The following is a 25,830-nucleotide window of genomic DNA, read 5'->3' on the forward strand; positions in this document are numbered from 1 at the left end:
GTTTCCATATCCTACGTCCAAAACTATACTCCGATGCTGGGTTCCACTTGGTGGCGGACCTCCTGAGAACGAACTGACGAACTCACCCACATATGTCCATCGGACTGGAGTAAGCTCGTAGGGGAAGGAAATGCACATGTTTTGCACCTTGTCTTTGATCTGCATACCACGAAACACAGCAGAAAGCGCGTATCAGTCTGTGTGGAAAGACACAAATGGAAGAAAATGCTTAATATGTCGGGGAGAGCTGGCTTTTCTTGCGAGACTACGTATCCGAGAGTGGCGATGTGTTTTACTTCATCAACTGTGGAACTCTGTTTGGTTGATGGGTCCAACATCATCAGAGAACTGGCGAGCCGCAGATATAGTCTTATAAGACCCTTATATCGTAGTGTGTGGAAAAGGATTTCATGACCCGGTATACGTTTGCGCGCATCGGATGGCCATTGTTTTTATCGCGCGAAGCAATGGTTGCCGGTTTCTGTTGCGGCGAAATGATTGTCCAGGTAGGCATGCAGAGCAGGTATCGATGGATAAGAGTGCAGAAAAACAAGTGGATGTGAAGTGGACATGCCAGTAACACGCGTTCAGGGTGATTTCCTTTCCTGGCGACGAGTCGGTGCAGGGCAGGGCATTACAAAATTATGTAGGTAACAAGTAATCCCCTTCGAGCGGAACGGTGCGGCAAGAAGCCATGATGGCAAGAACTAAGAAGAATATCGAAGAGGCAAGACGATACCAAGGCTGGCATGAGGTGTCCTCACGGTATGACATGATGTTGATACAATAGATCTACCAGCTACTGTTCAACGTTATCCGCCAGCCAGCTGCTCGATGTGGGGCGGGACGATATTCAGTGGTAATGTGTGCTTAATATATAGAGACATCGAAGAGGTAGGGTATGATTACTGACCACAGATATGCTCATTAGGATCCTACGGTGCGTCCCTCGGCTTCGCAAAATGCTGTGAAAAGACGGTCGCAATTGTCCAAGAGGTCGTCGCATTGTTTTTTCTGCTCTTGGGAGCGCGTCAGCTTCATCGTACCAACACGCTCCCTGCCCCATCTGTCACATTCTGAGACATAACGGATGCCCACTTCAACCGGAGCTGTCGGGTCTGAATCGTCTAACTCTGCGGAGCTAACAGTGGGAAGGAAAGCCAACGGCACTAAGCAGAGATGTACTGCAGAGATGGATGCCTTGAATGCGCTGATGAGGTGGTATGGAGATCCAAGAAAACGAGCCTGAGACGTTTGGAATTATCAGGAACGGATTAGCTACATCAATGCGTAACTCACGAGATAGAAAGACAAGAACATGCACATTGATGAGAAAGTACCCAAAAGTGCGCTGGCGATGTTTGTGCCAGCTACACCAGGTAGTACTATCAGGTGTCGCGTGGGCAACTCGTTAGATGTTTGCAGTGACACCTGGTCCAGCTGATGGGCGATCAAATCCATCTGAAATTTCGAGCTTTCGTATGAATGCGCAGATTTGATCAACTGCCAGTCAGCAGGATCATAAAAGGTTGGGCTTGATTCGTGGGATGTCATCCAAATTACGCGGGCGCCTGTAGATACTTTGTACTTTGCTAGGTGAGATTCCAGGGCTCGAAACTGGAGCAAATCAGCATATAGATCAGTTCGAGGTCAGCTACACGTACCAGGACATAGTGTCCAAAGACATTGCACTGCCATACCCACCCTAACCCATCTTGACTGAGTTGTCCAACTTCTTGCGTATAGTATATAGGAGCTGTCACTGCCTCGACCCAGTCCGTGGCGAGTTGCTTGATAGCTAAAAACCAGTTGATGCTAACGAAAGAAGCGACTCCTGCATTGCAGATGAGATGCGAGACATATGGGTACCTAGAGTGCGGTCAACTATCTGCATCAGGCCTACACCAAATATCCTCACGTTTTGGTGATTTCGTCAGCGAATCGGAACACCGTTTGAATGTGCGACAAGTCTACGGTATGAACCACAATGGTTAGATGTTTCCTAAAGGTCTCCGCGTGTCCATCGTAGCCTGGAAGTATTTCAAGGCGACGAACTTGTTCGTCGACCAACCGGTATAACTTGTCGCGAGCAGCCTCTCCTCGTTGTCTACTCCGACAAGCAAGGATTAAAGTCAACCCATTGAAAGAAACGTCGTTGTCTATCTTTTGTTGGACATGGAAACCGTAATGAGGTTGAGCATCTGTTGGGGATTTAGATATCAACTGGACGAGCAAACGCTGGCAAATTCCTAAACCAACGCCGCTGTGGAGTGTTTCAGTAGAGAAGTATGAATAGATTGCTTCACCACACCTGTTTGCACCTGTCACAACAATAACTGGCCGCGAGTCCGACGAAGGAGGAGACATCCGAGAAAGACGTGCGTGAGACGTTCCTCGGTCTGATTGGTTACTTATAATTCAGAAATATTACATCGATCATATATTGACAGTCTCGAACCAGAACATCTGGACTAGATCATACTATGCATTTCGTTAACACTGTAGGTTGTCGCAGGATATGACGAGCGTCTCATTCAAATGGAAATCCAAAATATTGTAAGATGGCGGTAACATGAAGCACACATGAAGGTAGAAACAACAACAGATTACAACTCTCATGTCATTTTGCCAGCCTACACCTCCGACTTCTTTTTCTTCTTCTTTGGCGGGTCAACGGTCGCTTCAGGAGCTGCTGCAGCTGCAGCTGCCGCAGCCTTTTCTGCTTTGCGTGCCTTCTTCCTAGCTTTGCGTTCTGCTTCCGTTTCTCCATCCTCCTGTGGTTCTTTGGTTGAGTTGCGGGGGTGGGAGTAGCATGCATTTGCTTACCTTGAGAGCTTCAGAACCATTGACCTCGCTTTCTCTTCTCTTCCGCTTCTTATCCTTGGTTGGCTTCTCCTCCTCGACATCCATTTGGTCATCGTCCGACTCCTTCGCCTTCTTCTCCTTTTCGGCTTTCTTTTTCCCATGTTTTTCCTCCTTCACCTTCCTCTTCTCCTCCTTCACATCAAGAACAGCTTGCACCGCTATCTCCATAGGGTCACGTTGTGCTGGAACCAAGTCTACAGCGTCCGCAGCCATATTATATGTCGTCGTCTGACCCTTCATCTCGAAGCGTTGCGGTTGTTGATTTTTGTCTGTAAATCGTCGTACACCAGACATATCGTTTTGGTGTTCCAGTGCACGTAGGCGAGACTCCAACTTTGCCCGGTTTTCAAGCCCTATTGAAGGAGCGGTTTCTTCTGATTTACCATCAGCGTCCGTTAACGCGTCAACACGGATCGAAAGTGCGGCTTTTGTAGCAACCATACGAGCCATCTCAAAGGGCATTATGTCAGCCTAACGAACCGTTTTAGTTCTTAGAGCAGCAATTTACCTTGCCCTTCAGTTTGGGGGGTGCTTGGCCAATGAGGGAGGCCTATGCAATGTGAGCGGGTTGGATTTCCAAACAAGAATGATCAGGAACTCACATGATAGATGAGTCCATATTTCGGGGTATCGTGCTTAGTCTTAAGGGCACGGAAGAGAGCCTTTTCTGCTCCGAGAATTTGCACCGTACTAGCTGGGTGCTTCGCTAGACTCAACAAACTTCCGGCGTGTGATATAAGTCGTGCTCCAACAAGGTCGCCGACTAGTGCAGTAAGGTTTGGTGCCACTGCGTTCATGCGGTTCCGCAGGTACTCTGCAAGTTGTGCACGATACGCAGAAATGGATATGACTTGGTCACATAGTGCGTGTATATGCTGTATATCGGTGTCAGATATTTCAGTTCCCATGGATATTTCAGCAGCAGCTTTTAGGACGGCTTCAAGGTCTTCTGGCAGTACAGTTTCAAACTGTGTTGTAGCAGCATTCGTGCGGAAGCCTGGATCCAAAAAATCATCAGTACTGAATGGTTGGTCGAGGAAGTACACCAAACTTACCCATTGTTCGTACAACCTTAGCATAGGCAAGGTTGTCAACAATAATCTTTCCCATCTCGGGAAAATGCCATCCGTACCATTCCTCGACGCCAAGTGAGACTTCAGTTGTTAAGATTGGATAAGCTCTCTTACCTTCACTCGCATGGAATATATATTGATTTCTTTGTCAAGATCATCCAGAAGGGCAATAGCTTGCACGATCATTGTGTCGACTTTATTTGGAGAGAACTTGAGTTTAAATCTGCGGGAATATGTCGTATACGTTGCCTATCACAATCCGACTCCATGAACTCACCGCGAGAGCGAATGACTGAGACCTAAGCTCATGGTAGCAAGATCTTTTGGGTCAAGACCGTCAAGTAATGCGGCAATTTGACTTCGGATACCCCTCCACAAGTCACTATGGTCTTCTGGTGAGGGAGCAGTGACTTGGATGCTCAGTTTTTTTGAGATGGAGTGGGCTTGTCACAAATTTAAGATGCACGTATAAAATTGGTACAGATGATGCAACGCACCTAATTTTGGGTCCACCACCACCAAGGTTTCTTTCCCCTTTGCTTTCTCTACGACCTGTTCGGTCAAGAATTTCTTCAGACCCTTCCCAAGTTTACCCTCCTGCACGGCAGTCAGATCCTCTACTGCGGTGGCCGTCGACGTAAAACGATGAAGCGCCTTCAGCTTTAGCCTTGTCCATCAAGCCAGTATTAGTAGTGTCCAGCATACGAACATCGCCAACGTACAATTTGGTCGCCTTCTCTGGGGTTTCAAAACTTTTGTACAGATCTGCTGACTCGAGCTTGGCCGAGTCAGACAGTTTGAACAGGCAATAGCCCATTGCTGTCTCGTACAACACCAGCATTCTGGAAGAGTCGAATAAGCAGAAAACCAATCGCAAATCTTTGCTGCAGAACTAAATAAGAAAAAGTGTATCTTGCACTCACCGGCATTTGCCGAACCACATTAGGGATGGGGTGACAGAATTGTCACATGGTGTCACACAGCGTCACATGCGACTTGTCCAATTCCCTTGGGCCTTTTTAATACGAAGCTATCTTCCTTCGATTGGTCTGGCTAGGGGAGACTATACCTTGGGTCTTCGTTGCACTCAAGACATCGATCAGATATGCTTATCAGGCTCTTGACATTAGTGGCTCTACTTGCACTAGCTGCCGGCATTGGCGCGCGCAAGCAGGTGACTTTCACGGATGATAAGCAATTTCACGGTGAAACAATTCCCAATGCCCTTCCTATCGTGCTAGAGAGTCTGGCCTCTGTTACATCCGAGGACTCTTTCACAACATTGTCTCATGCTCAATTCCCTCACCATGCTGTTCGCATCAAGAAGTCACGCTTTTGCGACCCCACTGTTTCGTGAGTGCTTCGAGTTGGGGACGAGATACGAGTGGAAGGGATTAGCTCAAATGTTCGTTTAGTATGTTCACCGGTTATCTTGATGTCGATGAAGGAGCAAAGCACTTGTTCTTCTACTTCTTTGAAAGTCGCAGAAACCCAGAAACTGGTGATAGCTGTTGTTTGGGCATCCCCTTCTGCATATTGATTTGAATGGTATTCTTTAGATGATGTGATGATGTGGATCAATGGAGGTGTGGTTTATCCGAGTCATGTCGCTAAATCCTTTCTTTCCTCTGTTACAACTCACAGGTCCCGGGTGTTCGTCCGGGATTGGCTTGTTATTTGAACATGGTGCGAGCATTGCTCTACATGACATGATTCATCCAAACAGTTTGAACGCTAGGGCCATGTAGCATCGACGCCAGCGGATCGTCTCAAAATGGTACGAAATGGAACCCATACTCGTGGAATCAAGAGGCCAATATTTTCTTCCTGGATCAACCGTAGGTAAATGTATCACATCACATACGTTTATTGATCTGGTGGACGTAGAGTTGGCGTAGGCTACTCATACGCCGACTTCGGTGAAACGGTTGAGACAACGGAGGATGCTGCTAAGAACGTGCATGCGTTCATCACAATCTTCTTCGAGGTTTTTAAACAATTTGAGGGCAGACCGTTGCACCTTGCTGGTGAATCTTATGGCGTAGGTAACAGGTTACATGATCTTGCATGATTCCGATAACGTTTGCTTCAAGGGGCGGTATCTTCCTGTCTTTGCCAGCGAAATTTATGACCAGAATCAAATTGCAAAGGCAGAGGGACGACCGACCATCAACCTTCAAAGCATCCTGATCGGGAATGGTATCACTGATATCTCTACGTGAGCGATTTACTCTTTACTGTAGTTTCGACAGCTCTCATGAGTTGTAGGTTGTACCAAGGGCGTTATGAGATTGAATGTGGCACTGCTGCCCTAGAAATACCATTTCAACAAATCAGCTCGTGTGTGCGCATGAAGTCAGCGGTGGGTATTTATTCTTGCCGCCATCCCTTCGTTTTCTGATGACATATCTCACAGTTACCTCGGTGTCAAGCTTTCATGCGTGATGGGTGCATTGACCAATTTGATCACATGAATTGCGGGGCCGCCGTTGCTTTCTGCGACGCGCAGATTAGCACTGCATATTGGGCAAGTGGTCAGTCGAACCAAAACTCGCCGGGAATCACTGCTGAATTGCTTTTGTATGCAAGGTCGGAATGTGTACGACATCTCAATGGTTGGTGGATCCTCTAAGTAGCATGATATGTCATGCTCACTTTTTTAAGACATGCGAGGACCAAGAGCTGTGCTACGCAGAAGACGCCATCATCCGAGATTTCCTTGATGCACCAGAGACGCGGAAGATGCTTGGTGCTGAGAGCCCCGGTAAATTTGCTCTCTGCTCTAGCGTTGTCGGGGGCAACTTCTTCTCCCACCTTGATAAGTGGGCACACCATACCCAAGACTACGTCACAGCCCTCCTGGAAAGGGATATAAGAGTGTTGATTTATGCCGGTACTTATGACTGGCAGTGCAACTGGATTGCAAACAAGCTATGGGTGGATAAGTTAGATTGGACGGGTGGTTCTGCATACGTGAAAGAAAGCTGGAGGTCATGGTACGTCAACGGAGAGAAGGCGGGTGAAACCAAGAACGCTGGTCCTCTGACATTTGCCACTGTACTGGGTGCTGGCCATATGATAAGTCCTTCGTTGCTCCGGCTTTGACCTTCGTCTGACTCTTTCACACGTCCCTCATGACAAACCTGCAGAAGCGCAGGCTTTGGTTTCTAGATGGCTCGCTAATCAGGCCATCTAAAGCATCACACATACACACAGCCGATGTACATAGCTGCCTAATAGTCGAGCGTCGCTATTTTAGTATCGAGAAGGAAGTGGCGAGGATTTGTACTGGATTTGTCTGGATTTGTCTTGGTTGCGATAAATTCAATTTCAAATTGAAGAGCTACAATCATGCGACGGTCATCTACGGTCATGCGTAACTATGGCGGCGACACTGAACAACACAGCTGTCAAAGGGCCCCTGTCTGCAAAATCAGTGTATTGTAACACAGCCGATCGCCAGGGCTCGAGATAAAACAAAATGCATCGCGCGATCAGTTGCCCACCTCTCCTGCAACTTCCGTTCATCATTCGTGGGCTTTCCCTTGAGGTATGTCTAGCGTACGGTAGACCCGAATGGACATAACTCATGGATTATTGCGCTATTCAGGATCCCCTGTAGTACTTCATCTGGGTTGCACGGGTGCACCCAATCCTTTCCTTTCCTTTATATATATTCTCGCGTCTTTTCGTGCAATTTTTTTTTTCGTTTCGGCCTATGGCTTTCACTTCACTGTACTCGCTTTGTGGCGCTGGCCTCGCCTTCCTTCAGCTGCTAGCTCCAGCAGCGGCACTTCCAGTAGCACGGTCTACGAGTTCTCCTACCTTAGTGGCTCTTCGTGAGTGTTTTCAATTATTTCAAATCAAGTGCTCACGATAGAACAGAGTTCGCCAACGTTCTGGAGCAGCTGGAGTCCACATTTTATTCGCAGGCCCTTCAAAAGTTCAATCAGTCAGATTTTATAGCAGCTGGCTTCGCTTCTGCACAGATCCCCTTGCAGCAGTTTCAGGCCATCGCTGCAGATGAGTCCACACACGCGACCACATTACAGGTGCGTTAAATTATATGTTATCTTTGAGTATGGACGTTGAATGTTGACACCGCTTAGACGGCTATTAATGCGTTGGGCGGCCAGACGATATCAGGCTGCACATTCAACGTTTCTCCCTTGCTCACCGACGTAACCACTATGGTAGCAGCAGCGAGACTTGTAGAAAATGTTGGTGTAAGCGCCTACCTTGGTGCCCTGACCTTGATCAACGACACGGTTCTCTCCACCGCGGCCGCTACCATCATGACGGTTGAGGCACGCCACCAAACTATTCTTAATTTGCTGTCAGGGGCCACTGCGATTCCTCAAGCGTTTGATGTTGCCTTGAATCCATCTGAGATTCTCGCATTGACAGGGGGATTAATTTCCGGGTGTAACCTTGGAATTCCAGGTATGCTTTTACGTAATTTTATTCTCCTATCGTTCGTCTTAAACACGTTTGTTTAGCAAATGTTCCTCTCCAGCTGAATAGCTCTGGTCCAGTTCAAGCAGGAGCGAAGTTGAACTTTACCTCCGCCGCACTGAACGGAACTATTCCGATAGAGGTCTGTTTATATCCGTTGGTTTGTTGTACAACGACTTACTTTACGCCAGAAATTGTCCTGTCAATTCCTCGCCGGCGGCTTGTCTGTAGCCATCTCGCAGCCCCTAGCTGAATGCAGCGTCCCGCCGAACGTCACTGGTCCTATGTTTGCATTCGTGACCAACAGCAGTCAGCCCCTCGCGAATAACATCCGCGATGCCGCGACTGGCACCATCGTCGCTGGTCCAACGATGATATTCGTTGATAATCAACAAGATGCGCTGGCCATTGCAGCGCGACCTGGTCTAAACTCTACTGTAGCTCAAAATGGCAGTTCAAACGCTACAACATCTTTTGCGGCGCCAACAACTATCACTTTGACTCCAGTTACTCCGACTTCGTCGGCCGCGAGTGGTGCCGTCAGTCCAAACACGACGTCTACGATTCCCACAACCACCAATTACTGGATGGTTGTGACCAAAACCATCTCGCCTGCTGAAGCTAGTGGTATTATCTCGAGTGCGACGTCAACTTAAGGTTCGGGATAAAGGTTGGGAACTGATACGGGGTTTGAGACGCTGGATCGAATTATATTGCACATATATCTAAAGTACATCAGAAGCGAGCTGGCTGGCCAATGGAGTATTGATAGAGTACAACGATAGCAAATAAAGATTAATCTTCGTCACTATCCTCACTGGATGATGTCTCGTCTTCATCCGCACTAAGTTGACCGCCAGCGAATTGATTTAGCGACATGGGTCGTCCAGAGACATTTGTGACTGGTTCGAGATCCGGGGACATTGCTGTCGCCAATATATCCTCGTCAGACTCTTCAAGTTCTGCTTCCATCTCCGCCCCAAAGGCGTCAAGATCTATCTCTTCCTCCACTGGTTCATTGTGGGTGACTTCATCCCAGTCTTCTTCAGAGTCCGATTCTGCCGCAGGCTTGGTGGGAGGAGCGGGGGGTAGGAAGGAGGATGATGTCCCTGGCAAGGCTAGTCCTGTTGTGACAGACGGCTTCGGACGTTTCGAAGCGCGAGCGGGGACGCCAAAGTCAAGAACTTCTTCCAAGTCGGAATCTTCTCCATACAGGTTGAGTTCTCTCTTCGCCTTCGGCACTTCCTTAGGTTTGGGTCTGGGCTTCGGCTCAGACTCGTGCTTTTTCAGTGGTAGAGCGGCAGGGCGGGAGGCTTTAGGTTTCGGAGGTGGTGAGGGGGCTTTGCGGGGAGGTATTTCAATCTCCTCGCCCTCTTCTTCCTCTTCCTCTTCTTGCTTCTCCGCTGTGACCTTCGCCAGAATTTCATCGAAGTCATCCACAGCCTCACCATCTGCGTCTGAGAGCCCTAATAAATCACGTTCCAGTTCTTTCTCTAGATCATTCGTGTCTTTGAGCTGTCCTGAGGGAGGAGAAATCGCAGAGGCTGGAAGTCATAGAGTATGAATAACAATACCTGGCAGAAACGGAGGTAAAGTACTTACGAGACTTGCGGGCAAAGCTTGAGCTGGAAGAGGAGACTTTCTTGTCGTACGTAAAGCCCATGAAGCATTCTACCTTTTCGAGAGTGAATGTCTGAAGCGGTGTCAAAAGATGGATCCAAAATGCAAGAAGACGAATACTCACGCCCAGTTCCTCATCATAAATTAGGACACAATCATACTCCTTTACAGGCTGTTCAGATCCCTTGAAGAGATGGTTCTCGCCTGCCTAACAAGATCATCAACCGGAGATTTAGAAAGCTGAACATAGCACAAGCGCCATACCTGTGTGCTAGGGCGCTCTAGAATAACGCTGGTCGAGTCCTTCCCGCGTTTGACTTCGACCGTTCCAGACCTGCTGGGTTCTATTGACTCTGGCTTGAAATTGTCTGCCGCATGCTTTCAGCGCGCTCAGAAACTGACAGTGGAAAGATTCTTACATCTGAAGGAATAGAAGTCCTTGTCAGGGATATTAGAGCGCTTGGGTTGAGCCACGCCCTTGCGGGCCCTGAGAGCACGCCTTAATGAAGTTCCCATTGTTACTTGGTGTCTACCTGTGGTAGGCATCCATTGGGTATCTGCAGTCGCCATCGTGTGTTGAGGTTTGGCTAAGGCGAACGGAAAGACTTTAGTACATAGATATCGGACCGCTGAAGCAGTGCTGACGTAAGCGTCCACAGTTTCACTTGTGGATCCAGGTGGCCTTATACACCGTGACACTGCCCAATAATGCCCTCATGACAATGGAATGTTTTATCTCGATCACTAGCGACTTCATATTGCTAACAGTGAACACGGGAAGGCGGACTCTTATATACATCGAATATATCAAATTTAGTACTCGATTGACGACAGTCCTTGCGCGAGTAAGGTGATATTGGAGTAATGACATACGACAAGCCACACCTATACTCCTCACTTGATATTCTCAATGCTCCACTTGGCACGAAGGTCTACCGTGTAGTCATCATAGTCACCAGCGAGGAACCGATGCATCGATGCCCATGCTATCATCGCTGCGTTGTCTGTTTCGAATTTCAAATTCAGTGAATCAAAGGACATATTGAAGCACTGACCTGTGCATAGTTCCGGCGGGGGGAAATGGAGCAATATACGCTCATCAGAGTTGTACCCATCCAGCGTTTCTCGGAGACTATCGAAAGCTAAGTGCAAGAGAGAAAGTCGAACGTGAACAACTCACCTTTCGCGTAAAAAGACATTGCTGGCGACGCCGCCGCTAACGACCACGTCCCTAACTTTCACGCCCTTCAGCTCGAGTTTTTGAAGGCTCAACGTAAGCTTGGCGCAGAGTTGGCGGGCTGCGGCTGTCTGAAATGCACGAGCCAAGGCAATTTTATGTGAAGCGGATAGAGGTTCTTCCGCAAGGGAAATGTAGCGGTCAACTGAAGACTGTAGGGATGCGAAGGAAAAGGCAAGTTTTCCCGGCATCGGCACGGAGAACGGTTTAATGTTGGGTAAGGGTCCCAACTCTTCGTTGTTCATGCGGCAGAATTCCTCAAGTGCTGCACCAGGACCTCTGGTCCCCCAGGATAAGCCAAGCCCTCGAGCTACCTTATCAAATGCACGTCCAATACTTGCATCTGCTGTTGTTGCGAGGATCTGGAACGAGGTAAGGGATGAAGCTAGAAGTAGAAGTGTATGCCCTCCAGAGATGAGCAGTGTCAGGAAAGGAAATTGCGGGAGATCAGCAGTTGGAGTCGTGAGGAGAGGAGTCAAAGCGTGAGCTTGCTGAAAGTAGATGAGTGAGTGTAGCGCTTGAAAAAAAGAACATGCGTGAACGAACCATGTGGTGAACACCGACAAGAGGCTTGCCGAGGGCGGCGGCGAGCGACTTTGCGGCATTCGAGCCTACGCTAAGGCAGCCTCCAATTCCTACAGACGGTTTATAGGAACGCTTACTGCAAATTAGAGGGAATACCTACACACCTGGACCTCTCGTAAACGCAATACCGTCGACGTCGTGAATGCTAATATTTGCTTGTTCAAGAGCCATTCTGACGGCACCCGGCTGAAGACTTAAGAACAAGTGACTTCAAAGAACAAACGCATTCACCATGTTACGCTGGTGCGCTTCAATAGCTACAGATGGATGAATGCCGCCGAAACCTTCGTGGCTGATTGATTTGGGTTCAAACATACACTGTACATAGAAGGGAGTCATGGGCTCTCACAGATCGTGCTGCTTCACAACAACATTTGAGAGTATCTGACGTGAGGACGTCACGACAGCTGCACAGGTATCATCTGCTGAGCTCTCGAAACCGAGAACTGTAAATGTGCGCGTTCCCGTATGTGCTCGGAACGTCTTATGCGCTGACGACATTTTTGGTTGGTGCCAAGCGACAAAGAAGAGAAAAGACTTACCAGTAAGATGCACATCCCTCAGCGCTCGAAGTAAGACATTTTGTCTGCGAAGCCCACTTTCGAGAATGGGCATGAAAAGTAGTGTCAAGAACGTCGGAAGCGTCGGTTTGCTGCTATTTGTTTGACATGCAAGATTCTTTACTGTCGAGTAATAAGCCTCTTCGTGACCGTTCACGACCATGCGCCCAGCAACGTTCAGCGCGTCAAGGCATTTTTTTCTGTCATGTCCTCAACGGATAGCTCCATCTTTTGTTGCGTTGAGACATGCGCTCCCGGTCCTTGCTCGCCGTGCTAATAGTTCTACAACCGATGAACGCACGCTCGCCCAGAGTGCAGAGTTGCTCGACTCTCTAATTAGCTCACCATTGGGCCTCGACCTGAAGACTTCTTCATCGCTATCCGATATATTATCTCCGCCCACGCCCCCGTCCCCAACTTCAACTCCAGACGCCTCACAAATGCTCATTCCGCCAGCAACTGACCCCCTCCTTCATTTCCTCGCGTCTTCGCTGCAGCACCACGGAAAGCGTGCAAGGGCAGAGCGCGTCGTTTCACGTACTCTCCTCTATATTCATGCTCTCACTCGCGCACCACCGCTACCTATCCTGCGCCATGCTCTCATCACTGCTTCCCCCGCAGTCAAGTGCATATCACACAAACGCGCAGGAAAGAACGTTGTTCGACCTGCCGCACTTACAGAAAAACAGCGCATAAGGGCGGGTGTTCATGCTGTATTGGCCGCTAGCAAAAACAAAAGTGGGAAGACGTTGGAGGAGCGTTTAGCCCGAGAGATCATTGCTGTTGTTAATGGAGATAGCAAAGCCCTCACTGACAAGGAGCTGGCGCACAAACAAGCCATGGTCAATAGGTATGTGCAATGATGACGTCGCGTAACTCTCAACTGACACATTGCGCAGGGGCAACGCGCTCGTGAGATGAAGATCCTGTCTGTCTACCGTACTTACCCCCTTCCTGTAATGGACCGCCCAATTCATTGCAGTTTATGATTGCGTCGCCTCCCGGGTTTCTTTAAGATGATGAAGCATCGCCAAATTGCAATTCTGGCTTTGGTACCAGCTGAAAGCACTCTTCGTTGTGGCCCTCTCATGCACCTTGTCGGTAAACTTGATATCCTCCTTAGAAATCCCAGAGCTCTTGGAGTGTTCGCGGTTATATTTTACAGGTTGTACGAGAAATGACTGGTTGCACGGAGGGGTAACCATGATTGCAATGCGGCGGTGAGGTGGCAACAACTAATAACAAAGGCAGGTCGTTGAAAGAAACATTCATAGAGGAAAGCATGGCGCGTCTGGATTCTGGTTGGCCATCCTACTCATGCCCGCAACGTCGATCATCTAAATGAACAATAAGGACAACACGAGATAAGTCCATCATGCAAAAGCGGTCTCGATCAGCGAGTTCGTGTTCGATATTTTGAAAACAGCGGCTCGAAATCAGAGATCGGTTCGGATTATGTGACAATTTCAATAAAAACGCGTGCAAGGTATTTTGTTCCCCTCTCTCTTAGGAAAACCCAGTATGTACCACCTATCGTACGACAATATTAACTCCGAACTGACTCACAGATTCCACTGTCAAGCCTAATCACTCCATGAGCTCAACGCTCCGCTCGGTTGGGGCGTGTGGCCTATTGTATGACAATATTTCGTCGTTGACCTCCCTTGCATGGATAGAAAGATTTTGCCCCTGAGGTGTGACCTCGCAGAAGGTGTGAATAACTTGACTGACTTGCTGAATGCGGGAGATAATCAAGGTCCCAAAGAACTGGACTGACCACCTTTCCGATCCCGAGGGAGTCAATGACATGCTCGCGAAGAAACGTGACCGTGACGTCGTCGAGGACATTTTGAAACACGTAAACGGCGAGGAATACGTGTTTTCCTGTAACGGCCAGTTTCACACTTGAGTTGCCTAAGGGACGAGTTGTGTGCCTTGATTGAGCCGAAGAGAAAGGCGCAACTTTGGAAGCAGATGGACGAAGATTTGACGAAGTTGCGCTTAAAGGTACTCCGAGTCAATCTTTCATATGCACCATATGTGGTAGTTCGGATAGTCACAATGTGTGGCAACGTTACGCCATGTTCTGCCGTCTGCCAAAGCAAATCCATGAATTTGACTCGATCATTCGGAGGATGCTCCTCGCCGGCGAGGTACTCACTGAAAATCCCGAACATTCGCGGTTGCGGGGAATGAGGTCACGGATAGGGACCCTGTGAGTACCTACTGTCGTTGAGATCTGACTATCCTGCATTCAGGGCGTAATGCAACCTCTTACTATTGGCTGCTGCAAAAAAATCACATATCCCTGATTCGCAGACACCAAGTTTTCGCAGAACGCGAAACGCCCGCGCGAAACGCATCGTCGACTGTTGGACATGTGTGCAACATCTATGCTCTGAATCATTACACCTCATGCAGAAAACAAGCTTTGTTGAACAGAGGGCGCACGAACAATTGTGTCTACTACACCTAGGTATCTTCTGCAGCATCGTCCTTCTTTTTCTTCTTTTTCGACCTCGTTGTCCCATCCTCGCCATCCACTTCTGTATGCCGTCGCTTTCGCTTCTCTTCAACTGTGGGGGCTGCCTCTTCTTGAGGAGCGACATATACCTCTGCCCGTTCTGCTCGTCGTTTAAGGGTGGCCTCAGCTTGCTGCAGATAAAATGAGATTTGCTGCGAACTGCAAAAGTAAACACGCACTTTCTGTTTTCTTTGTTGGACTTCCCGGGCCTCCCGCTCGTGAGGCTTAAGGAAATATTCTCCGGATTCAAGTTGAAGGTCAACCTGGTCATAACGTCAGCACTACTCAACAGACACCGGCAGAGTAAATTACCTTTCGTGGCTGCTGCGGCGGTGGGAAGGGCGTGTACACTTTCTTTGCCAGTTTGTCCTTTTTGGTAGAACTCGAAGCATCAAGACCTGCAGTCTTGCGTGCTTCCTCCTTGGCTGCGATTTTCTCGTTCTTCTTGCTTGTCTTCTCAGAAGTCTTCAAGTGTTGTTTCCTGAACTTCGGTAGGAACCGGTCCCAGGACTCTGTTGCCAACTTGGGATCTTTTGCAAGTTCCCTTCTTATCATGAGTTCCTGTGCGAATGCTTCAATAGAGTTGTGGAAGGAATTTGGTAAGTCGACATACCTTGATGCGATAAATGGGATGGATATTTTTCATGCAATCGAGTACTATTCGTCGAACTTCCTTTAGTGACTTGTACGGACCCATGACACTGACAGTGCTTCCTTGTACAAGAACGTAGCACTGGGTCAATAGCTCAATGGCCTGCAAGAAGTCAGCGACATGCAAAAGGTCGAAGGTAAGAGATCATCACCTTCAGCGTACTCCCATCCGGTCCAATAATTCGTTGCCTCCGTTTCACGAACCGTTCCTTATTACGAACTAGACTGCCAATTTTGATGATATCGCATGCGACATCGTCCTGTAATACCTTCTGAGCCTGAGTAATTGCAACTCCTCTTGCGAGCAGTTTGATAATATCTCTTGCTTTGAGTATAATGTATGGGTCGAATGTTTTCCGTGTCGTTCGAACTGACATGGACCCGTGAACCAAATCCAATGTGCAGGCAATGCCCTGGGTGCTAAGTCAACAGGGTGAGATGGCGTAAATTGATGCGACCACTCACATGCGGATCCAGAATTTTAGTCACTGCGCTCCAAACCTCCCTGAGATACTTCTCCCTGTACTTTGGAAAAAGCGTGGCGAATGAGGATTCCTCAGTAAATACGCCGCCTTTGTTGTCAGCTGGTTGGAATGGGTCTATCTTCCACTGGGGTAGAGCTGAGCACGTATTGACAATGCATATCAGTTATGGTGCTTACACTGGACAGGAGGTATTGTGATCAGCGGTTTTATTTTAACTGACATGCAAGTAATGCTCACTGGTCGATGTCATCGGTGTCCCATGCTGAAATGCAGAGTTGCCTTCACGAATTTTTAAGAAAGACCTTTAAAACTTACGTTTATCTTTGCGATGCCTTTTGTTTTTGTTGACGATGGGTTGCTCCTCCGAGGCGGCTGCCATTGTTGCAAGCAAAATGAATTGCTTGAAGCTGTCGCGGTAAGTGGGAAGTCCTGACACTGCTGGGCACCATCGGTCGAAAAATTACCCAATTTGGTAATAGGTGCGTGGTCCTTGTATCTAGTCAGAGCAGCTTTATTCTAAACGCCATGGACAACTTTCCTGACGGGGTCTCTGCGCCAGACCTTACTACATTGTCATATGATGAAACTGTTCCCTATGAATCACAACTACCCACTCATCCATCCAATGACCCAGAGCGAGCTACATTGCTCAACCGCATAGGGAACACCAAAGTGTACCTTCTCTCTGACACTGCCCAGGCAAGAATTGCCAAGGTGCGCTAATAGTATGCCAATTTCAGCTTTCGGAAAACGTGCCTGATACGGGAGCCTCTCTCCGCTTGATCCTGAAGCGCAAGCGCACAGAGGAGGATGACGACGACGACGACGTTGATATGGAAGAAGGTAAACACGGGTTTAACTTTCGTGTTTGGCATGCGACTCACTAGGTGCCATTCATAAGATACCGCTATGACTTTGAGAGCAAATGCTTTGTTACTCACTGGTACTCCCATTTCCCACCTGCCCACTGCCCGCATCTTTGCATACGCCACCCATTTTGACACACACCCTATGGGCCTAGAATGGCTCAACGACAATAGCTGCATCCTTGTTTACGAATCAACCGCCTCTGCACGTACCGCACATCGGTACCTACAAAAATCTGCTACAGAGGATATGGATGCAGACGGCTTCATCACGGCAAAACCCATTCCAATCACTCTATGGCCGCCAGAAGAGCGAATATCCAAGAGCCTGGGTAAAGGTCAAGGGCTGAAAGGTGTCATACGCATGCGTTGGGCTAAGGACGATGATGTGAAGAAGAAGGGTGCAAAGAAGGAGAGCAAGTTCTATAAGAAATATGGAGAAACCGCCGGAAAAGAGGGTGAGGGAGGGGAAACGTCGCAGAAGAAAAGAAGGAGAGATGATCCAACAGTATTGAGCCAGGCGGACGATGATCTTGATGCGTTTCTTGAAGCTGGTAAACCGTCCAAAATGCGTTCCGACAATATGGGCGCTCTACGCAAAACTGCGGAGCACACGCCTTCTGCGCACAGTTCCTCCTCAGACCTTAAAAATCGCATTGCTGCACCGTTGCCGCGCCGCGCAAATGGTCAGCTTGCAGACCGACTGGCTGACCGGCAAATTGACACTGAAGAAGATTGGCGTAGAGCGAGGGGTCGAGGGAGGAGAATCCCACGCACACAAAAGACGCATCAAGATCTTGATGATGAGCTGGACGCTTTCTTGAATGAGAAGGACTAATTCCTTCTGTATGTGGTACGCAAATTTGCTTCTCCCGCCTCGGATTCCCTACTAAGGACGATTCACGATTCATCCTTTCCTGGAACTATGACCGCTCATTGCATATTTTGTAGCAGTTCCCACTGGTGTAAAATATTCTCCTACATTGCGTGTCGATTTCCGTATAATTTATTCTGTTGCCGCAGCGCTCGTGTTCTGTGGCATATTTCTGTGAAGTGGTGCGCAGTCGCAGCTTCCATCTGGACACTGCATATCGAATGCTAAACATGTTCAAACGGGCTTACTAGAACTATCAAAGTCAGTTATTTTTCTAATGGCAATTTCACGGCCAAGTGATGTTCGGCGGATCTCATCAGGATTCCAACTTGTGCAGCGCCACTGTGATGCACGGGAACGTACGCAATTGATTTATTATGATTTGTCGAATTCAACTTGAACGAGTAACATTCAGTTACGACGGTGCTTATCATGGACTACGATGTCGACGACGATGCCTTGCGCGATTTGGAAGCGGGTCTATATCATCAACGGCGTCATACCAGACATGCGTCCAACTCTGACTCTTGGTTGACCAACATAAAGAACAGCTTTACACGACCCGCCCTTGGCATTGTTCGCGACCGACTCTCGAGTCACGAGGGTTGTCTATCAGTCCACGCGGAAGATGTTGACGACGATATACACGCGCACGACGAAGACCTGACCGGGATGAAAATTATGTTCCAGATGGATAGCTGTTCGACCGACTTTGTAGCTCATACGAAATGCAGTGAACATTTGAGAGTTTCTTCTGTCTCCCCTGACAATATCACGCCCCAAAATCAATTCTGTTCCGGATCACCTATTTCATCGTGTCCTTCTGCGGTTTCAAGCAATACTCCTCCACTCACTCCGGATTCTTCAGTTGGCATCCTGCATTCCACGTCACTCGAGATCGCCAACTCCCAGTTCAACCCTTCGTTCTCTTTGCATATTTCTCGCAAGACTCCGACACCATCCCTAGAACCTGAGCATGCCGCGGACAGACGTTCTATCAAGGAAGGACAAATGCTGGAGCGTCCGCGAGTGAGCTATATAATAATTCTCATATCACGCCAATTCCTGACTTACTGTTTGTCTGGCAACAAGTGCTTCGACAATCTTATAGCGGACATCACCTTCGACTTACCCCAAGGTGCGCAGCCGCCGTGGCTAGATGCCGAATTCGAGGAATGGTACTGGCTTGAATATACACTGAAACCCGACCGCGGTGATATACGCTCCTCTGCAAGCAAGCACCGTCCAGCTGGAGAGCCTCTCGATGTACGTCGATCGCATATATGCGCATTTTTCACTTTTTGACTCGCCTCCTGGTGGTTGAAAAGAGCTGCGGGTGTTCTATGACACTCCATCCATGCTCAGTATATCCTCCGTTTCATAAGGCGGAAGAGGAGGGATATTCCCACTGGAAACGGAGGCATAGATGTCGTGAAAGAAAGCAGACGCGACGAAGACGAGCAATGGCCGGCCTTCTTTCAAAGTCGGATGAACTTGGGTGGATTGATGCGGACGAAGTCAGGACAGGGTAGAAGGTGCGTTGAGCTCGACGGTTTACATTTCCAGACGTAATGTAGAGCCTCCAGGGAGGTGGATCATCCGACGACTGGACTTGTTATCTGGAACACCTCTTACTATGGATGATGCGACGAATCGTGTGGCTTTAATTACAAGGAATACGAACAGTGTGCTGATATTGTGTTTACAGGACCCACAGTAATGGATGAAGCTAGCACGACTCGGATATCCTATTCATCTGCGAAACCTGAGCCCCCACTGTATAACTCAGACCAAGGGTCGATTTTGTGGAATACGCCAATGCGGAAGTTTGTCGCAGTTATGTTTTTTGTGTAAAAACAGCTTGTACTGCATTCGTCGTAGAGTTCACACCTGTGTCGAATCTACAAGCTTGCAACCGTCCCTTGCATGAACCCTACAGACCGTGTCTGACACCGTCTTACTTCAACTGAAAAATGACTGGGGTAAATATGAGTATTGGTAGGATTCACCAAGCTCAACAAGCCAACGATGCGGGTCGTCATATCATACCACCGAACGGACGGTATGAGGGATTGCTGTACAACACCTGGATTTGATCGCTTGGATAGTTTACTGTGCTACACACTACTACCATCGGTTGATACATGTCCGCGCTCGCGGAAACTAAGCGTAGTCATACCAGTTTCCTCGTAAGAGCTGGTCATCACGAGCTTAGCGTGATATTCTCGAACGCTAAGTATAAGACGTGGTCCCAGCACAAACATCTGCATGAACTGGGCAATTTGGAGAATGCCATGATAAACAGCAGTTCCCGTGGATATGGAGTTCTGCAGAAATGATGAGGATTGGTCAGATGCGGATCTCAGCCACAGGTCAACGCACCGTCATCGTTACAGACAGTGAGCCGAGTTGGAAGCAAGACACAGCAGCAAAGCTAACACACGCGGAACTTCAGTGAAACAAGATAATAACAACAAATCACCAACTCACGCTACAAAGTACAGCACGTGGCTTTTTATTAACATCGTGAAACTGTCTCCAATGGGTGATCCTGTCTGTGATCGTCGCAGTTCACAGAAGCGTAGTACAACGATCCAGACCGCAAGACACAAGGCTAGGATCTCCCATACAACGGTGGGTATCACAACCTCGCCATTCAGATGTATGTCGTTTGTGTCATTGAGGACGGAACATGTATGAATGCCAAAAAGGATGAGCTCCTCTGGTATTCGTCCATGAGCCTCACATGGCTGTCATACATAGTTAAAGCTTACCCCCTGAAACATGGATGTTTCCCATTCCCGTCATAACCGCGGAGGCGATCGTGGAAGCCAGCAAGACTACAACGAGAAAGATGGAAATCGTTTTGGATCGACGATACATCGCCTGTATCCGAGTCATCATGATGACTTGCATGATATTTCAGTCAAGTCAATATCATCAAGGTATCGCAGCTAAGCCGCTCACTGCCCAACATGGCATTGACAACGACAGGCGTCCATGCCATTATAAAGTAAAAGATGGCGCCTAAAAAGACCCAGTTACTGATGCGCATTGGTGGACTCGATGATTCAAATGAACTCACAGCTGTTGCAGTGGTTATGTAGAATGAGCCGACTAAGAATAAGTATATCACTCACTCCTATGTAGGAGCGCAGTAAGTAGTTGAATGTGAATGGCAGGTATCAGTGCAGAATACCCACCAAATCTGTCATCGAGACTGGGAGATTCCCTATACGCCACCAGTCAAAAGAAACGAACGAATTTGAGGATACAGTAACATACCCAGTATGTAGACGCTGATTGTGCTTATTAGCAGAGTGCAGTGTCTATGTGAATAGCCCCGCAAACATACATAGAATATAGTATTCCAAGGTAGCGCACCTAGCATCCATTAATGTGAAGTTAGCACAACTTGGCAAGTACTGCACTTATATCATTCACAAGCCACGTACACAAATATAAAGAACAGTCACGAGCGACCAACGTCGCCTCTGCCCCGAATCAACTCCATTATCGCTTCTGTGTGTAGGAATTTGCTTACCCAAACCAGTTCAAACTGTTGAAACATTATTAGTTACTTAGATGGCTGCGCCATTGATGACATCAAGTTACCTCTTGTGCAAATGTCAGTACTTAAATACAGATCAATATCAATGATTCCCTCGGTAGAATTATCTCGCTCACCCCAATCGTATACCACCGCAGTAGAGGCCGCAACTGCAAAACCACAGTCAAAGACAGTGAGATGTCCCCAACATCATCCAACTTGCTCTCCACGAACCTATAAAATAATTGAGAACTCGACACCAATCCAGGTACGACAACCAAGCGGGATTATTTGAGACTAGAGGCATATTGGGATTGGCGAACTGGGTAGATTCGGATAGCGATGCTTTCGAGCAACTTTCGAGTCTAGTATTTTACCAACCCATAATCATGGCTGTACATGTATCAGATGAGTAAGCTCGGTGCTGCTCCATGAATGTTACTCAGCGCTCAGCCTTGTGGGCGAAGTTCGAACTTCTGGCGTAAGTACTACATACATAGTAGCTCAGGCCTCGGGCCCACGGCACTAGAAGTTTGAGTTTGCGGTAAGTAAGGCTTGCTATTATTAGTGGCGGCCTATACGCTGATACAGAACTGTGGTGCCAATTGCGCGATGGTCACGTGAATCATCGAACTCTGATAGAGCTACACCTATCATCGATGTCATCGCATGTACCAATCATTTCAGGGTTTAAATTCCCAGCGCAACACAATATTATTCCTCCACCTCGGCCTTCCAGCATTAATAGTATTTGAGTCCACTCAGAGCTTCCAATGGCCCTACTCTAGTATCTACCATCCGTTGCCAGAGTCGCGATTTTCATTGATCGCAGCGCCTCAGCGCTGGATGTAGTCATACATGCCCATTGTCAACTGTACATGTATAGGGACTTCAGACCGTAACTTGAAGGTGGATAAGAATCCCTAGGGCCTATATACGCGACAGAACATAAGTACGTAACATGCTACACAAATGTGTTGAACGTGGCACCTCTTGTAAAAAAAACACGCTCCCCTCATATACTTGCTCCTCACATTTGTCGCCATCATACACACCGACGTGACTGAACAATATGAATACAATGGAGGGGTCTCTACGAGGTACAGCCTTCATATTCGAGAGACAGCGCGACTGGAGAGACTATGATTGTTTCGGGGGGAATTAGCTCTAGTGCTTGGGGTTGTCGATGACGATGTTACTGAGAGTGAGCTGATAGATACAGAACGAGCTCCCGAAAGAGGTCAATTTGCGTCGCCTTCAATAATTAACACGATGAACATACTAACTACATAGGGGACGCCCAGAAATGACGTTCGATGAGCTTGCTACATATATCAAGCAGGCATAGTCGCCAGCATAGCGTCGTCCTGTCACAACTGCTGCATTCAACAAAATAGCTTTCCACTTCCGAGTCCAACAAGTTACAAGAATATCCGCGCCTTGGTATCCAGAAATAGAATCCAATACCAGCCTACCAATGATGAGAGGAAATCGCGAACTGCACGTTGACCTTGGTGGTAAGGACAACGAGGCTGTGGTTGCCGCCTCAGGCGGGAGATCACCCGAGAAATCATATTGGACGTTTATCGAGATAGTAAATGTGCTCAGACAGCCTATGGAGGCAACCTTGTCAATGGTCAGGGAATGGTCAACCCGAATACAGGTTTGCGTTGATCGCTGAACCAAACTGTTCAAGCTGTGAGCGCTTTGCGACTCCACAAGTACGTCAGGATGTTCGGTATATTGATCAGTGCCACCGTTCTGAAGGAAAGCAGATCAAATTCACTCGAATCATGATTTTAACCAGGAAGCTCGCCCGAAATACATCGCACATGCGCTCGGGTGATTCAGCGTTTACAATACCGATACGACGAATAATTTACCATCGTGAAATATATCAATGACATTTCTCCTGGTGACCAGAGATAATCACAGTGAACCTCTAGGTTTGCAAGTCCTGTACACTGAGGAGGAAGATGAGAAATTTGAATACAGAAACAGCCACCCATGTCAGCCCAAGACCTGCATTTGGATAAGGTCATGACATCAAGTTACATGCAAATGTGACTTAGAATTCACCGACGGACGGCTCTGTAATGACTTTTGAGCAGGTGCATAAAACGACGAAGAGGATGTACGTATCTGATGTATAGGTTCCATAGCAGCCAACTCCTGGCAAGATGTGACATCACTTTCAAAACGTCCAAAACTTCCCGCCTAAAATGATCAGCAGACAGTACAGAGTTCGAGATTCTATGCGGACACGTACAGACGTTCCTCCTGCAAGAGCAAGGCAAATGAGTATCATCCAATTGAGCAAGCGCCTGCTACGGCCGTAAAGAGCGTGAGTGCGAAGAAATCAATGAGACTGAAGATCTCAGTACATGAATTTCCTGCAACAGACCTCTACTCACAACCGACAGTAAATTCTTGAAGAAAAAGGAGCAGTTGTCTGATTAGCGTATGTTTCGAACACCCAACTCGAGCATACGACGAATATTCAAGAAATAGAGTAGAACTCCACAGAGATAAGTTGTGAGCTTGCCAGTTGAGTACATGCATAACGAAATCATAGAACCTCATCTGAAACAGGAAGGGAATCCGTCACTAGGCCACAGACATTGCCGTGCAGAGCGATATAGCGGAATAACATTGCAGAGAGTGCTTTTGGACGCCACCAAATAGAAGCAATTTCTTCTGGTAGGGTCGCCATATGGCCGTATATCAGGATACCTAGAATATCATCTCATCGTTCTGGGACCAAAGATAAAAGCCCTAATACTGTTTCCCGCCAGAATGGTGTAAATGTACAACAAGCTGAAGTATTCAGTCTCCTTCAGGATACAAGATCGATCTATACGTGGACCACTTACATTTGCTGTGCTTTAGGAGTAGTACCCATTATGATGAGGCACTATACAACAGAAGAAGGGTTGAAGATGTCCGGCGATCCATTATACTAGGCGCGGTCCTTTCCGCAATCATTAATTACGCATGCAGCCTGCAAGGGCAACACAGGGCGAGTGGACGACTCCAAAGCATCCTAGACGTAATATATGAGTGCTGTGCATTACGTGCCTTTCATAGATTCATGATTCATGAATGCATCATGATGAACCGCTATATGCCATTCCTTGCTGAGCCTGAAATGGCACAGGGATCATGGCTATGATGCCATCAATGACCATGGGGGATCCGAAAGAAAAGTTGTCAACACTTGATCGCGATGATACAGAACTGTGAACAGAACACCAACGGCGGACATTAACATTGTCAACGTTGAACGTTTCAACGTAGTGCTACTATAGAACTAGGCTGTTGTTGTTGACGGTTGTTGTCACGGTCTAAAGGCTTCAACTAAGTACACAATTTCCATACAGAAGGAACAACTATATTCCTTCTATTAGGTCTGCCTACGTAGAGACCAACAATTTCCGGCCACCCCCTACGGTGAAAATGAAAAAATCCAAACCATCCACAGATCCCCGGTTTGCCTTTAGCGAAGAAGATATTGCTTCCTCCTCCAAGCTACATCCTAGTTCGTCTGTTGAGCATGATGAACATCATCACGACCCAGATCATGGTTCAGATGAAAGCTCGGCAGATGTAGACGAGGAAGATCACGGAATGAGCCAGGGAATGGATCCTGAGGGATTCGCTGGACCGAAGGTAGTCCAACCTTTGACGCCTGAGGCACTCGCAAAGTTTAATGCTGCGCAAGCTCGCACTGGCGTAATCTACATCTCACGAATACCTCCTGGCATGCGTCCTGCCAAAGTACGCCATCTGATGAGTGCCCATGGTGAAGTGGGGAGAGTGTATCTCCAGCAAGAAGGTGTGTCAACTTTACACCATGCCACTGCTCGTTGACTGGACTTTGGCTAAGACGCCAAACGTGCGTACCTCCGGCGAAAGTACACGTCCACCAAGAAGCCGCATTTCACTGAAGGCTGGGTTGAATTCAAGGAAAAGAAGGTTGCTAGATCTGTAGCTGAGATGCTGAATGCGCAGCCGATCGGCGGCAAGAAGGGCACCCGTTGGCGAGACGACGTGTGGACTATGAAGTACCTCCCCAAATTTAAGTGGAACATGTTGACTGAACAAATAGGTGTGTTCCTCCTTCACGTATGTACACGCGGAGTACTCATTGCAACCACAGCACACGAAGCTGCTATTCATACTGCGAAGCTGCGCGTCGAGCTTGCGCAGTCAAAGACGGAACAACGTGACTATCTTAGGAATGTCGAACTGGCACGAGTATTGGACAAACGTAATGAAAGGAGAAAGGAAAAGGGTTTAGGCCCGCTTGAGCTGAAGCGCCCCACTGAGGATAGAGAAGAGGAACCTCGGAAAAGATCGAAGGCTATGGATGATACACAGCTTGATAGCGTTTTAGGTAGCATCTTTTAGTTGGTCAACGTGTTCAGTGATTTTGTGCACGGGCCATTGGCCGGCGGCACGGGATAAATTTAATCGGCGCGTGAA

The 25,830-nt window shown here is 47.9% G+C and overlaps 12 protein-coding genes across 12 annotated transcripts; 6 read left to right on the forward strand and 6 right to left on the reverse strand.

Moving 5' to 3' along the window:
* Positions 1 to 604: 604 nt before the first annotated feature.
* Positions 605 to 2,404, reverse strand: EDB91DRAFT_1134082 (NAD(P)-binding protein). The gene is made up of 5 exons (XM_041318757.1): positions 2,312 to 2,404; positions 1,919 to 2,263; positions 1,665 to 1,869; positions 1,300 to 1,617; positions 605 to 1,245 (listed from the first exon to the last, which is right to left on the reverse strand). The coding sequence occupies exons 1-5, from the start codon at positions 2,365 to 2,367 to the stop codon at positions 928 to 930; spliced, it is 1,242 nt and encodes a 413-aa protein (XP_041176952.1). The 5' UTR covers positions 2,368 to 2,404; the 3' UTR covers positions 605 to 927.
* A 33-nt stretch (positions 2,405 to 2,437) lies between these two features.
* On the reverse strand, positions 2,438 to 4,910 carry EDB91DRAFT_1134087 (uncharacterized protein). Its single transcript, XM_041318758.1, has 9 exons — positions 4,661 to 4,910; positions 4,436 to 4,605; positions 4,216 to 4,381; positions 4,053 to 4,161; positions 3,921 to 4,002; positions 3,468 to 3,862; positions 3,374 to 3,415; positions 2,827 to 3,315; positions 2,438 to 2,774 (listed from the first exon to the last, which is right to left on the reverse strand). Exons 1-9 carry the CDS (start codon positions 4,777 to 4,779, stop codon positions 2,634 to 2,636), a joined length of 1,713 nt encoding a protein of 570 aa, XP_041176953.1. The 5' UTR covers positions 4,780 to 4,910; the 3' UTR covers positions 2,438 to 2,633.
* Positions 4,911 to 4,927: 17 nt separating this feature from the next.
* On the forward strand, positions 4,928 to 7,300 carry EDB91DRAFT_1134089 (Alpha/Beta hydrolase protein). The gene is made up of 12 exons (XM_041318759.1): positions 4,928 to 5,291; positions 5,354 to 5,439; positions 5,498 to 5,524; positions 5,583 to 5,624; positions 5,677 to 5,776; positions 5,826 to 5,979; positions 6,032 to 6,156; positions 6,207 to 6,300; positions 6,355 to 6,472; positions 6,528 to 6,553; positions 6,603 to 7,016; positions 7,066 to 7,300. Exons 1-12 carry the CDS (start codon positions 5,044 to 5,046, stop codon positions 7,132 to 7,134), a joined length of 1,503 nt encoding a protein of 500 aa, XP_041176954.1. The 5' UTR covers positions 4,928 to 5,043; the 3' UTR covers positions 7,135 to 7,300.
* A 522-nt stretch (positions 7,301 to 7,822) lies between these two features.
* On the forward strand, positions 7,823 to 8,881 carry EDB91DRAFT_1037702 (ferritin-like domain-containing protein; the record flags this gene model as incomplete). The annotated part of the gene is made up of 4 exons (XM_041312836.1): positions 7,823 to 7,990; positions 8,048 to 8,381; positions 8,438 to 8,535; positions 8,585 to 8,881. Coding segments are annotated over 4 exons (897 nt in total), but the record flags the coding sequence as incomplete, so codon positions are not given.
* Positions 8,882 to 9,118: 237 nt separating this feature from the next.
* Positions 9,119 to 10,669, reverse strand: EDB91DRAFT_370416 (RNA polymerase II transcription elongation factor-domain-containing protein). The gene is made up of 5 exons (XM_041327029.1): positions 10,433 to 10,669; positions 10,278 to 10,381; positions 10,138 to 10,221; positions 9,996 to 10,086; positions 9,119 to 9,937 (listed from the first exon to the last, which is right to left on the reverse strand). The coding sequence occupies exons 1-5, from the start codon at positions 10,581 to 10,583 to the stop codon at positions 9,189 to 9,191; spliced, it is 1,179 nt and encodes a 392-aa protein (XP_041176956.1). The 5' UTR covers positions 10,584 to 10,669; the 3' UTR covers positions 9,119 to 9,188.
* Positions 10,670 to 10,907: 238 nt separating this feature from the next.
* Positions 10,908 to 12,336, reverse strand: EDB91DRAFT_1053739 (Gcp-like domain-containing protein; the record flags this gene model as incomplete). Its single annotated transcript, XM_041313771.1, has 7 exons — positions 10,908 to 11,017; positions 11,069 to 11,145; positions 11,194 to 11,741; positions 11,797 to 11,885; positions 11,940 to 12,021; positions 12,067 to 12,127; positions 12,185 to 12,336. 7 exons carry the CDS (start codon positions 12,334 to 12,336, stop codon positions 10,908 to 10,910), a joined length of 1,119 nt encoding a protein of 372 aa, XP_041176957.1.
* A 499-nt stretch (positions 12,337 to 12,835) lies between these two features.
* Positions 12,836 to 13,316, forward strand: EDB91DRAFT_1237420 (ribosomal protein S7 domain-containing protein; the record flags this gene model as incomplete). Its single annotated transcript, XM_041321586.1, has 2 exons — positions 12,836 to 13,245; positions 13,295 to 13,316. 2 exons carry the CDS (start codon positions 12,836 to 12,838, stop codon positions 13,314 to 13,316), a joined length of 432 nt encoding a protein of 143 aa, XP_041176958.1.
* Positions 13,317 to 14,867: 1,551 nt separating this feature from the next.
* On the reverse strand, positions 14,868 to 16,277 carry EDB91DRAFT_1082235 (uncharacterized protein; the record flags this gene model as incomplete). The annotated part of the gene is made up of 7 exons (XM_041315472.1): positions 14,868 to 15,050; positions 15,099 to 15,182; positions 15,232 to 15,480; positions 15,533 to 15,673; positions 15,723 to 15,983; positions 16,036 to 16,190; positions 16,232 to 16,277. 7 exons carry the CDS (start codon positions 16,275 to 16,277, stop codon positions 14,868 to 14,870), a joined length of 1,119 nt encoding a protein of 372 aa, XP_041176959.1.
* A 303-nt stretch (positions 16,278 to 16,580) lies between these two features.
* On the forward strand, positions 16,581 to 17,759 carry EDB91DRAFT_1053661 (uncharacterized protein; the record flags this gene model as incomplete). The annotated part of the gene is made up of 3 exons (XM_041313765.1): positions 16,581 to 16,769; positions 16,847 to 16,898; positions 16,957 to 17,759. 3 exons carry the CDS (start codon positions 16,581 to 16,583, stop codon positions 17,757 to 17,759), a joined length of 1,044 nt encoding a protein of 347 aa, XP_041176960.1.
* A 149-nt stretch (positions 17,760 to 17,908) lies between these two features.
* On the forward strand, positions 17,909 to 19,749 carry EDB91DRAFT_370766 (uncharacterized protein). Its single transcript, XM_041327031.1, has 6 exons — positions 17,909 to 17,977; positions 18,047 to 18,154; positions 18,211 to 18,824; positions 18,888 to 19,061; positions 19,124 to 19,450; positions 19,504 to 19,749. The coding sequence occupies exons 2-5, from the start codon at positions 18,073 to 18,075 to the stop codon at positions 19,325 to 19,327; spliced, it is 1,074 nt and encodes a 357-aa protein (XP_041176961.1). The 5' UTR covers positions 17,909 to 17,977; positions 18,047 to 18,072; the 3' UTR covers positions 19,328 to 19,450; positions 19,504 to 19,749.
* EDB91DRAFT_1347220 (uncharacterized protein) lies at positions 19,720 to 21,914 on the reverse strand. Its single transcript, XM_041325915.1, has 13 exons — positions 21,580 to 21,914; positions 21,483 to 21,515; positions 21,411 to 21,430; positions 21,340 to 21,354; positions 21,251 to 21,289; positions 21,151 to 21,179; positions 21,081 to 21,094; positions 20,995 to 21,027; positions 20,763 to 20,822; positions 20,570 to 20,704; positions 20,286 to 20,517; positions 20,178 to 20,229; positions 19,720 to 20,122 (listed from the first exon to the last, which is right to left on the reverse strand). The coding sequence occupies exons 1-13, from the start codon at positions 21,650 to 21,652 to the stop codon at positions 19,913 to 19,915; spliced, it is 945 nt and encodes a 314-aa protein (XP_041176962.1). The 5' UTR covers positions 21,653 to 21,914; the 3' UTR covers positions 19,720 to 19,912.
* Positions 21,915 to 24,984: 3,070 nt separating this feature from the next.
* Positions 24,985 to 25,755, forward strand: EDB91DRAFT_1053524 (uncharacterized protein; the record flags this gene model as incomplete). Its single annotated transcript, XM_041313759.1, has 3 exons — positions 24,985 to 25,180; positions 25,232 to 25,453; positions 25,505 to 25,755. 3 exons carry the CDS (start codon positions 24,985 to 24,987, stop codon positions 25,753 to 25,755), a joined length of 669 nt encoding a protein of 222 aa, XP_041176963.1.
* Between the last annotated feature and the right edge of the window lie 75 nt (positions 25,756 to 25,830).

This window comes from Suillus paluster (assembly GCF_016628075.1).
Source record: "Suillus paluster strain FC165 chromosome Unknown EDB91scaffold_27, whole genome shotgun sequence".
NCBI classification, from domain to species: Eukaryota; Fungi; Basidiomycota; class Agaricomycetes; order Boletales; family Suillaceae; genus Suillus; species Suillus paluster.

What these genes read in the sequence shown, in the direction of transcription:
- EDB91DRAFT_1134082 (XM_041318757.1), bottom strand. Translation starts at nt 2,367, where the DNA reads ATGTCTCCTCCTTCGTCGGACTCGCGGCCAGTTATTGTTGTGACAGGT. An exon ending in TCTTTGGACACTATGTCCTG is followed by an intron (nt 1,618 to 1,664) that starts GTACGTGTAGCT and finishes GATTTGCTCCAG; the next exon opens with TTTCGAGCCCTGGAATCTCA. An exon ending in TGTTCTTGTCTTTCTATCTC is followed by an intron (nt 1,246 to 1,299) that starts GTGAGTTACGCA and finishes CAAACGTCTCAG; the next exon opens with GCTCGTTTTCTTGGATCTCC.
- EDB91DRAFT_1134087 (XM_041318758.1), bottom strand. Translation starts at nt 4,779, where the DNA reads ATGCTGGTGTTGTACGAGACAGCAATGGGCTATTGCCTGTTCAAACTG. An exon ending in CCAGAGAAGGCGACCAAATT is followed by an intron (nt 4,606 to 4,660) that starts GTACGTTGGCGA and finishes TTGATGGACAAG; the next exon opens with GCTAAAGCTGAAGGCGCTTC. An exon ending in ATGGTTCTGAAGCTCTCAAG is followed by an intron (nt 2,775 to 2,826) that starts GTAAGCAAATGC and finishes AAAGAACCACAG; the next exon opens with GAGGATGGAGAAACGGAAGC.
- EDB91DRAFT_1134089 (XM_041318759.1), top strand. Translation starts at nt 5,044, where the DNA reads ATGCTTATCAGGCTCTTGACATTAGTGGCTCTACTTGCACTAGCTGCC. An exon ending in GGTATCACTGATATCTCTAC is followed by an intron (nt 6,157 to 6,206) that starts GTGAGCGATTTA and finishes CATGAGTTGTAG; the next exon opens with GTTGTACCAAGGGCGTTATG. An exon ending in CACTGCATATTGGGCAAGTG is followed by an intron (nt 6,473 to 6,527) that starts GTCAGTCGAACC and finishes TTTGTATGCAAG; the next exon opens with GTCGGAATGTGTACGACATC.
- EDB91DRAFT_370416 (XM_041327029.1), bottom strand. Translation starts at nt 10,583, where the DNA reads ATGGCGACTGCAGATACCCAATGGATGCCTACCACAGGTAGACACCAA. An exon ending in TAGAGCGCCCTAGCACACAG is followed by an intron (nt 10,222 to 10,277) that starts GTATGGCGCTTG and finishes TGATCTTGTTAG; the next exon opens with GCAGGCGAGAACCATCTCTT. An exon ending in TTTATGATGAGGAACTGGGC is followed by an intron (nt 10,087 to 10,137) that starts GTGAGTATTCGT and finishes ACACCGCTTCAG; the next exon opens with ACATTCACTCTCGAAAAGGT.
- EDB91DRAFT_370766 (XM_041327031.1), top strand. Translation starts at nt 18,073, where the DNA reads ATGGCAATTTCACGGCCAAGTGATGTTCGGCGGATCTCATCAGGATTC. An exon ending in CCACTGTGATGCACGGGAAC is followed by an intron (nt 18,155 to 18,210) that starts GTACGCAATTGA and finishes AGTAACATTCAG; the next exon opens with TTACGACGGTGCTTATCATG. An exon ending in AAATGCTGGAGCGTCCGCGA is followed by an intron (nt 18,825 to 18,887) that starts GTGAGCTATATA and finishes TCTGGCAACAAG; the next exon opens with TGCTTCGACAATCTTATAGC.
- EDB91DRAFT_1347220 (XM_041325915.1), bottom strand. Translation starts at nt 21,652, where the DNA reads ATGCCTCTAGTCTCAAATAATCCCGCTTGGTTGTCGTACCTGGATTGG. An exon ending in TGTCAATGCCATGTTGGGCA is followed by an intron (nt 20,705 to 20,762) that starts GTGAGCGGCTTA and finishes ATATCATGCAAG; the next exon opens with TCATCATGATGACTCGGATA. An exon ending in CACGTGCTGTACTTTGTAGC is followed by an intron (nt 20,230 to 20,285) that starts GTGAGTTGGTGA and finishes CGCGTGTGTTAG; the next exon opens with CTTTGCTGCTGTGTCTTGCT.